General features: G+C 35.6%; 2 protein-coding genes across 3 annotated transcripts; one reads left to right on the plus strand and one right to left on the minus strand.

Moving 5' to 3' along the window:
* The first annotated feature begins 2,762 nt into the window (after positions 1–2,762).
* LOC147942546 (putative arabinosyltransferase ARAD1) lies at positions 2,763–4,864 on the plus strand. 2 transcript variants are annotated; one of them, XM_087452985.1, is made up of 3 exons: positions 2,763–3,052; positions 3,143–3,966; positions 4,086–4,864. In XM_087452985.1, the coding sequence occupies exons 1-3, from the start codon at positions 3,049–3,051 to the stop codon at positions 4,641–4,643; spliced, it is 1,386 nt and encodes a 461-aa protein (XP_087309111.1). In that variant the 5' UTR covers positions 2,763–3,048; the 3' UTR covers positions 4,644–4,864. The 2 variants fall into 2 exon arrangements, with proteins under 2 accessions (XP_087309111.1, XP_087309110.1); XM_087452984.1 differs by having other exon boundaries at positions 2,794–3,966.
* Positions 4,865–5,187: 323 nt separating this feature from the next.
* LOC104790795 (L-type lectin-domain containing receptor kinase I.3) lies at positions 5,188–7,377 on the minus strand. Its single transcript, XM_010516578.2, has one exon. It carries the CDS (start codon positions 7,351–7,353, stop codon positions 5,347–5,349), a length of 2,007 nt encoding a protein of 668 aa, XP_010514880.1. The 5' UTR covers positions 7,354–7,377; the 3' UTR covers positions 5,188–5,346.
* Positions 7,378–10,561: the final 3,184 nt, after the last annotated feature.

Consider the following 10,561-nt stretch of genomic DNA (forward strand, 5'->3'; position numbering starts at 1 on the left):
AATTCTTGCAAACCCTCTTTGCAACACCCTGTGCAATTGTCGACACTGGCACTAGTGGTGGATCACCCGTAACCACAGCCACCCCCACATTTGGACCCAAGAAATCATCCAGCATCTTCTGCTCCTCAGCAGTAAAGCTAAGCCCCACATTGCCTGTACCACACTGAACTTGACCATTCCCAGAAAGAGGGACCTCAGAGATTGGAACGGTAGGAGGAACCACCGATGTATTCTTCTTGACGAACCTCTCATCGGGATGAGGACCCTTTTTACTCTTTCTCCACTTACCACCGAAACCCTGAGCAGGCCGATGGTTAACCGCCTGCGAACCACCACCACACCCATTCCCATTAGCAGAACCTTGGTGGAGCACCCCTGAGCTATCACCACTCAACCCTACCCCAGTGCTTGCAGATGCACCATTGACCATTGCACCCTTATAACTTTAAAGCTTGTCCTCTGACCTTGGTTCAGAACCATCATCCAGCCTCTGTTTCCCTTTCTCCCCAAAAAGTGGACACCGAGATACATCATGACAGAGGCTATAACATCTCCGACAGTACCCAAATAACCTCTCATATCGCAGCGATATGGTCATCTCCTCGCCACTATGAAACTCAATCGTGGCATCAAAGATTAGAGGCTTGAAACCACCCAACAAGATCTTCACCCGACCATTGTCCAAATCAACTTTCTCAACCTCTCCCAAATCAGCACCAATAGTACGGAATGTCTCATCTGCCCAGAAATGCAGAGGAACTCCCATGACACGAACCCATAACTTGATAAGGTAAGGATACCGCGGATCCACCACTGGCTCCCATCTGACCAAAGAAAGCATCCAATGATCAAAATGATAGGGCTCCATCTTCAATACCTCCTGAATATCAGTCTCTTGATCGAAATCGAACTGAAACCGACCCAGACCCAGATCAGCCCCAACCACCCTCTCCTCCATCTTCCATATCCGCGGCAGCATAAACAGCAATGTCTTCATATCTTGCATCATTGGGTTCATGCATCTACTAATCAAGGTTTTAGCATAACCCTCAATCAAAGCCGTATTATCAAACTGTGGAACCTTAATCTTCAGCTTACCCCCTGACCCCACAACATTCCCTTTCAACAAAGCACTTTGAGACATGACTCTCGACGCTAACCAAACACGAAACGAAATCCCGAGATAAAGAACCAAACAGCCCCGACAACCCAGAAAGGAACAGCAAAGATAACTAAAAAGAGAAGCTTGCTTAAGCAGTGATGAATGAAGAAAAGAACCAAACCGCACAGAGAATTTATAGTCGATCCCAGACGACCAAATCTTCTTGTCACTGAAAGCCGATATCACAAAACGATTGGAAATCTTCATCCCGCAAGAACCGCGACCAGGAAAGGAAACAAAACCCGTAGGTCGGAAGATCTCCAAAGACCAGAATCAAAACCCCAAAAAACTCCATCTCAGATCTAAAGGATCATGAAACCGCAAATCAGAACCCACCAAAACGGATCTCAAGTCGAAATCCTCCCTCATAAAACCCAATCAAACCGAATCAAAGCCAAATCAGAACCAAATCGGAACCCTAGAACTCAACACGCCATATCAAGAGAGAGAGGTTTTCTCGAGAGAGTTCTAAGTTTCCTTGTTCTTCTTACTGTTATTTGAGTTATCTTTATGTTCAATATTCTTTTCTTTTTTTTAACTTTGTAAGAAATACAAACAATACTATTAATTTTTTTTTTGAATGAAAGTTTCTTTTTTGTCAACCACCAAATTATAAAATTCGGAAGGATACAATTTGAGCTAGCGGAAAACAAAGATATACACACGATCTAAAGCTGAAAAAAGGAAATCAAATGGACGAACAACCAGAAATTCTCGGAAACATAATACGAAACTAAGAAAAAAATTACTAAGTATAGAAATTAAACCCGAAAAAGAGATAAAACTAAAGACATATGCAATAATACTAAAGACATATGCAATAAGACTTAACTCTTATACAATACGCTAGTCTCAACATGCAAAAAAAAATATTCTCTCCAACCACCTGTAGATGAAATTTAGTAAAGATGCCCACGACTAATCCAAAGCTAACATCAACCACCTCCAATCATGTAGATAACTCATCTCTAGAAAACAGAACCAAATTCTTCGTAACCAAGAAATGATTGAATTAAAGTATTTCAGGTCACAAAAGAGAAAGACATGTCATTCAATTAAGGTTGATCAGATGTTCCAGACATTTCAGATTACAAACTATATAGAATAAAAGTTGCAAGTTAACCTCAACAAATTCTGGTGATTACAAGAAATTCAATTTGCGACTCAGATTAATTACTTTTGGTTTATAAACTATACAAGAAATTCAAGTAATTATTGTTCAGATTATAATTACTTTTGGTTTAGACTCAGATTAATGAACTCTGGTTCAGTTCTTATTATAATTAATTTTGGTTTATCCAATAATCATTCAAATTAATATCTAAAAAACTATTCTTATGGTAATGACCTTGATCCTCATTAAGGTCTTATCTTATAATATCCAAAACTATACTTTTTTTTTTGTTTTGTTTTTGTCAAATCCATTACTATACTTATTTCCTTAAAACTATAATCTTTTTTTTTACATAAACTGATAAACTACTCCATTACAAACAAACAAAAGTGGTATTAATAAAAATAAAAAACATACAATATGAGAAAAAAATGAATAAAATTACAAAAAGCTCTATATTGATACAAAAAAAAAAAATAATAAATTAAAGAGTTTAATTATAGGAAACTTTACGATCGCTGAAGCATCAACACCGTTTGTTCTTCCTTGTTCTCCGCCGCATTGTCTCGTCTCCATGAGAGATCATCAAACTCACCACCCCAAAGAAGAACCTTCTCCTTCTCCTTCTCCTTGTTCCTCTGCTTCTTCTTCCTCTTCCTCTTCTTCTACATTCCCCGTACCACCAATCTCTCTCTCGCTTCCCAATTCGAAAACGTGACTTCTCATTGAGATCAACAACACTTAACCCTAGATTGATGTATCAACCTGATTCATGGGTATGTAATTAATCGACTCTCTTTTCTAATTGGGATCCCCTTTTATAATAACAATGGTTGATAAGAATGGTTCTGCAATTGGGTATGTAGCTCGAAACCTCTTACTATCCTTATTCATCGTCACCACCATCTTATTCGCACTCTCCTGTTACTTCGTATTGCGTTCAACTGCTCGCAATCGTTTCCTCAGCTCCACATTCTCATCTAAATCATTCGTTGATGATCTGAATCTGAAAAAAGTAGTAACGAGGGAGAGAGATGAGCATTGTAGTAGATGTGTTAAGGATGGTCCTCTTAAGGTTTATATGTATAACATGGATCCTGAGTTTCATTTTGGATTGTTAGATTGGAACAAGAAGGGTAGTAGTGTATGGCCTGATGTTAAGAAGTATATACCTCCTTATCCTGGAGGGTTGAATCTGCAGCATAGTATTGAGTATTGGCTTACGTTAGATTTGCTTGCGTCTGAGTATGAGAATGCTCCTAGAGAAGTTGCTGCGAAACGGGTTTATAACTCTACCGAAGCTGATGTGATCTTTGTGCCGTTTTTTTCTTCGTTGAGTTATAATCGGTTTTCTAAAGTGAATCCTCATCAGAAGATTAGTAGGAACAAGGATTTGCAGAGGAAGCTTGTTAGTTTCTTGACTGTTCAGGAGGAGTGGAAGAGATCTGGTGGGAGAGATCATGTGGTTCTTGCTCATCATCCTAATAGTATGTTGGATGCTAGAAACAAGCTGTTTCCTGCAATGTTTATACTCTCTGACTTTGGTAGGTATCCTCCTACTGTTGCTAACGTTGAGAAAGATGTCATTGCGCCTTATAAGCATGTTATCAAAGGTTATGAGAACGATTCGTCTGGTTTTGATAGTAGACCGATTCTGCTTTATTTTCAGGGTGCTATCTACAGGAAAGATGTGAGTTCATTTTTTGTTACCTTTGCTTTAGTGAACTGTACAATTTAGAGTCCTTCTGATCAAATACTAAATAAGGTTTTGTTTCCAATGTGTCATATATATATATATATATATCTCAGGGCGGGTTTGTGCGTCAGGAGTTATTCTACCTCTTGCAAGATGAGAAAGATGTGCATTTCTCGTTTGGGAGTGTGAGAAACGGAGGCATAAACAAAGCAAGCCAGGGGATGCACAACTCTAAATTCTGCCTCAACATTGCTGGAGATACTCCTTCATCGAACCGTCTCTTTGACGCTATTGCCAGTCACTGCGTGCCTGTCATTATTAGTGACGACATTGAGCTTCCTTTCGAGGATGTTATTGATTACTCTGAGTTCTCGGTGTTTGTTCGTACCTCTGATGCATTGAAAGAGAACTTTCTAGTTAAGTTAATTAGGGGTATAAGCAAAGAGGAATGGACACGAATGTGGAATAGATTACAGGAAGTGGAGAAACATTATGAGTTCCATTTCCCATCGAAGCCAGATGATGCAGTCCAGATGATATGGCAAGCGATTGCACGTAAAGTCCCGAGTGTTAAAATGAGGATTCATAAGTCTAGAAGGTATTCTGGATCTGCTTCTGAGACAGGGAAAGAATCAAGATGGTCGTCATTGATACCTCGGAGTTTCTGGTGAATAATGTTGAGATTTTTTTGGGACATCAAATTGCTTTTTGTTTTCTTTTTGTGTAGAGAGAAGTTTATGTTGGATGAGATGATTTGTGAACTTTTTCTCCAAATCATAGGTTATATAGACAGAGAGATAGTCTTTTATTCTAATTTGATTTCTGCTTTTGACCAAAGAAACAATAATAATGTTTGTAACTTGATTTGTTAATTTTGATCTCTTTTTTGTTAGATCTTCTACTCAGACTTCTCATCTTCATGTCTTATTTCAATTTCTGACTTCTGAGGGTTCTAAACACCAACCTGTGATATCAACTTGGTTTATTGTTCAATCTCACAGGTAACCATGTCCAATGCTAAAACTTACAGATTCTTGGATTGAATGGTCTCATCTGCAAAGCTTGAAATCAAGAGATGAAAGAAAGAAATACATTTCCACTTTTTGATTGCCGGGACTTGTGTTCCCCAGGTGTTACCATTTGCCAAGCTGTTTTGTAGTTACAGAACGGCCGTTTTGATTCAGAGAAGAGAGAACAATATGAAAAACTTGTCAGTTTACAAAGAAATGAAGTTAACACTGTTTTATTTGTCAACTGAGACCTACAGAAGTTTGAGTACAACATCAACCGACAACATTATCAACACTTTTAAGTTAAAACATGTAAGCAGCCAGACAGGTTTAGATGCAGAGCATACACAGCTTGTTAGATCTTTCATCTTCCATGCCCGTCCAAGATTGTGTGAGTAACAAACATAGAAACTGATGAGTTCCTTAAACTGGGAACCCCAATGGCAGATAATGCTTCGACTGAAACTGGCATAAAAGCCCCAATACCTGGAGTAGACGGCAAGAAATCCGGCAAGGGTAAGTCCCGGTTTAGATATTGCACAACTTGTCCAATGGAAGGCCTTGATTCTGGCATAGCATTTGTGCAGAGCAACCCAAGTTTCAGAACCATCTCAACTTCTGCAGATATAAATCCTGCTCCCAATCTTGAATCCCTTGTCTCGAGTAAACAAGCCTGTTTCCAGCATTCAAAGACCCACTTGACCAAATATTGCTTTTTAACTGGTAGCTCTGGCTCCACAGGTCGCCTTCCACAAGTTACTTCAAGAAGGAACGCACCAAAGGCATACACATCGGTTTTCATAGACGTCCCCATTGTTATTAACTCTGGTGCCATGTAACCTATGGTTCCCACAGCGGCTGTTGCAGATAAGTTGGCTCCATGGTCGTGAAACTTGGCCATGCCAAAATCACCTAACCTCCCGTTGAACTCAGAATCTAACATGACGTTAGAAGCTTTTATATCCCGGTGCAAAACAACTCGCTTGGTTCCTGTATGCAAGTAACTGAGAGCCGAGGCAATGTCCTTAATAATAGAAATCCTTTGAAACCATGAAGGAGATGTGTTCTCGTCATGAAACAAGTACTGGTCAAGACTACCTTTAGGCATGTACTCAGACACCAGAAGCAACTCACCTTTTCTCCTGCAATACCCAAGAAGAGGAACCAAGTTCCGATGTTGTAAATTTCCCATGGTTACAACTTCTGCAACAAACTGTTTCATCCCTTGCTCTGCATCATGAGATAGTCTTTTCACAGCTATATCCTTGCCTCCCGGTAGAGTTCCTTTGTAGACTTCTCCAAACCCACCTTTCCCAACACGACAGTCTCTAAGAAACCCATTTGTTGCTTTGTATAATGCCTTATAAGAGAACCGGTGTGGTCCGTATTCCTTTTCCCACCATTCTTTAACTTCTGCATACTTCTTTCTTCTGTACCAATACATTCCTCCAAGACCCATCAACACAGTGATCACTAATCGGACAAGCAAACCAATATACAGTGGAGATAATTTCTTTTTTGCCTCTTTAGGAAGAGGAACCTGAGGGAGTTTAGAGAGATCCAAGCTTTGTAACAGTTCTTTGCTTCTACTAAAACTCCACCCGAGTATATAATGGTTACTAAGCATGTTCCCTGTTGATGCAGAGAACCCAACATACATCTTCTCTTGAAAAATTTCTGAAAGATTGATGGCTCTTGATATAAGAGGCTGATTTGGCTTCTCGATTTCTATAGGAGCCAGTGTCACATTTAGAAACGAGCCATCGTAATCCACCCAGACTTGTATAGGCTCCCCACTCAGAAGATCTATGCTTATATTCTTCCTTGAGACGTTGTTAAAGTAAGAAGGCAGAGCAGATTCAACAGATATAGGGCTGTTCACATCAATACCAACATGAGGCTTTTCCAACTCATTAAACTCAACTGTCTTAACAGTATCGAGTTCAATAGCTAGCAGATGAGGAGTAGAAGAAGAAGTCCCATTTATTGGGTTGCTGAAGACTCCCAAATACTGAGTTGCGTATGCATGAGAGAGATCCATTGAAGGAGATACAACAAAGACAATCCCATGTCCACCAACACCTCCCAACTTAGGAGGAACCAACGCACATACAAAATGTGTATAGAACGAAAGTGAAGAAGAAGAAGAAGGATCAAAACTAAACGGCTGCTTGAAAAAAGCATGACCCTTTTGCAACTCTGTAGTATTTGTCAACTGCAAAAGCCCACCTGGTACGATCCTGGCGTTCCCATCAATGAAAAGATTGGCTTGATCGAAGCCATTGTAAACAAATCGAGTTTCTTGTTGAGTTGACAGGCAAATAAGATGAACACAGCAGAAGATCAAAACCAGATGCAGTCTACAATCCATTTCTACGTAACAAGAGAGTCTGAATTTTTCAATATAGAATGTTTTTCTCTGATAACAAAAGTCTAGTGATAACTTCAGTCTTCAAGACAAAGTCAAAACTCATTTTTTTCAATATTCAAATCTTCTCTAAATTTCCTAGCAATTGCTATGTACTCTTGTCAGCCAACGCAATTATATTCCCAAATATGCATCATATAATTGACTTCATGGCAATATAATCAAAGATGAACGTGACATATACCATGGTTATTGCATAATCTAATCCATCTTGTAAATTAAAGTACTGCCGGGAAGAGAAACATCTAATGGTCTACACTTGTTATTCTAAGGTCAACTGAAGCAAACAAATCAAATATTCCGTGATAGTATAATCCATAATAATAATAACTGTTTTGCATAAATCCATCAAGTTAAACAAATATATACTTTAATTTGCAGAAAAATTCAATGCTACTCTCAAAGGGGATCTCGAATGCTTGGGTACAAGCTAGTTCTATAGCATTTAGAAAGTCAGAGTTAGGTGACACACACATTCATTTAGATAGTCGACTTTATCATTTCAACAGAGACAATACTCACCAATTGGTTATATAGACAGAGAGAGTCTTTTCTTCTAATTTGATTTCTGCTTTTCACCAAAGAATCAATAATAATGTTTGTAACTTGATTTGTTGTTTTTTGATCTATTTTTGTTTAATCTTTCTACTCAGACTTCTCATCTCCATGTTTTACGTCATATTTCTGACTTCTGAAGGTTCTAAACACCAACCTGTAATGGCAAACTTGGATTATTGTTCAATTTCACAGGTAAGCCTGTCCAGTTCTGAGGCTTACAGATTCTTGGATTAAATGGTGAGGTTTTCTCAGCTGCAAGCTTGAAAATCAAGAGATGAAAGAAAGAAAAATACATATTTATTTTTGATTGCTGCTATGTAATATCCTTCAACAAAGTTTCTAGGCTTCAGAAGACATTTGTAACTGCACAAGAATGATAAATATGTTTAATGGTGTAACCAGGTGTAACTAGTACATATAATGTTGACATTGTATAGAGACTTGTGTTCCCGAGGTGCCAAACTGTTTTGTAGTTGCAGAAAGGCCGTTTTGATTGAAAGACCAAAACTCAAAACATGTCAGTTTACAGAGACATGAAGATCTGTTTTATTTTTCAATTGATACCTAACGAAGTTTGAGTACAACATCAACCAACAACAAATCAAGTCAGACAGATTTAACACTATAAGTTAAAACGTTTATGTAGCCAGACACAGATTTAGGTTCAGAACATACATGGAAGCTGAAAAAATATAAAGTCATGACAAAATAATATTTAACTCTTTATTCGATGTAAATTTGAAATAATTTTTGTTGTTGTTAATTAATTGTTATGTTATTTATAATTATGTTATTTATAATCATTTGTGATTATAAATTATGTTTGTTTATATAATAAATTTGTATATAATTTTTTTTTACAGAATTTGTATGATGTTATTTTAAATTAGTTAAGAACCCGTGTTTTTACGTGTTGAGTAATTTAGAACACAGTTACTAATATAATAATACTAGTAGTTACTCCGTGCTACGCACAGATTTAGTTTACATTGTTTTTGGATATATTTTTGTAATTTTGGAGATTGTTAGTTAAAACAATATTAATTAAATAATTATATTATGTAAGATTTGAAATATGAAGGTTAGTAAAATGTGTATCTTTCTATTTATGAGATAAATTGTAGTTAAGAGCATATGAAAACTTTCTTATTTCATTTGATAATAAATGCACTAATCTTTACATCAATTAGATAAATGTAATTTATACTTTCTCCGGTTTTTTACTTGTCGTTTAAGTTTTTCTCACACAAATTTAAAAAACTATTAAATTGTCTGTTTTACCCTTTATTAATATATTTTATAAATATTTCATTGGTCAAAACTTTAAAACAGCAGGGATAAAACTGGAATATTCACCAAACAATTTCATTGCAAACCTAAACGACAACTAAACTAAAACAGCGGTTGTATTTCATTGTTATAGGAGTCACATCAACTATGTGAGAGTTATAGAATGCAATCATTACATATTAATATATTTTCTTATATATGTAATATTTCTAAATACTATTATTAATCATTCATTGCATTACTATAAATATTATGGAAAGTTACAAAAATGAGAGTTAGTACAAAATATGGTATTGATGAGATGGAATAGAAAAGTTAATAAAAATGTGTCAGGATTATAAAAATACATTATTTTGAATTAATAACTAAAATTTTCTATTGTTTTAAATATATATTCAAGAGTTATATATTATAAATATAGATATATGAACGGGAATCATAGCTAATCAAATCATGAATTTTAATATATTTTCACTTATCTCTTAAAACAGAAATATATACAGTTATCTCTTTATCAAAAAAAAAAAATTCAATTCTCATTTAGTTATTTAGAAATTATATTATTAAATTATACTTTATTTTAAGGATTGAAAATGAAATAAAATAATGTAATATCAAGATCATGTGAATTATTTATATTAAAGTGCGGAAATAAATCAGCCAATTATTACTCGACATTATCCTATACAACCCAAATATTATAATCTTATATCCTTAAATTATTTCATCATCAAATTATTTGTTACGCAAAAAAATTATTATGTAAATTCAATTGAATAAATTTGTTACACTAAAAATAAACGAAACAAAATGATACTTGTGAAAGAAGAGAGCATCAAATGCTAATCCTTTACTTTATTATTAGGTTTCTTTCAACTCTTACTCTAGGAATCTAAAGCCCAACATTATTATATATAATTTTTTTTTAAATCAAATACACATGAAATTATTTATTTTATTTTATAAATATTTTAAAATGATTGCATAAATAATCAAAGGATGAACAATAGTAAAAATAATTTATATTTGTGGAAAAAATATTCAAGACTTAGTAAGATAATATTTCTTCTAAAGTTAGGAACTTCCCAAAAACGGATGATCCGAACAACGATACTATTGTTACCGGTGTTTTGTTGTTCGTTGGAGATTTTGAATCGAGAATAGAATAGAAAGTAAATTTTTTAGTTTTCACGATAGTATGAAAGAGGATGTGTTTGTATGGTAATAGGTTGTTTTTAGAAAACTATACTTTATTGAATGTTTGAGCCTTTAAGAGAGAGAAGGGATTGAAATAAAATATTAA

This window comes from Camelina sativa, chromosome 6 (genome assembly GCF_030686135.1).
Source record: "Camelina sativa cultivar CO46 ecotype springtype chromosome 6, ASM3068613v1".
NCBI lineage: Eukaryota > Viridiplantae > Streptophyta > Magnoliopsida > Brassicales > Brassicaceae > Camelina > Camelina sativa.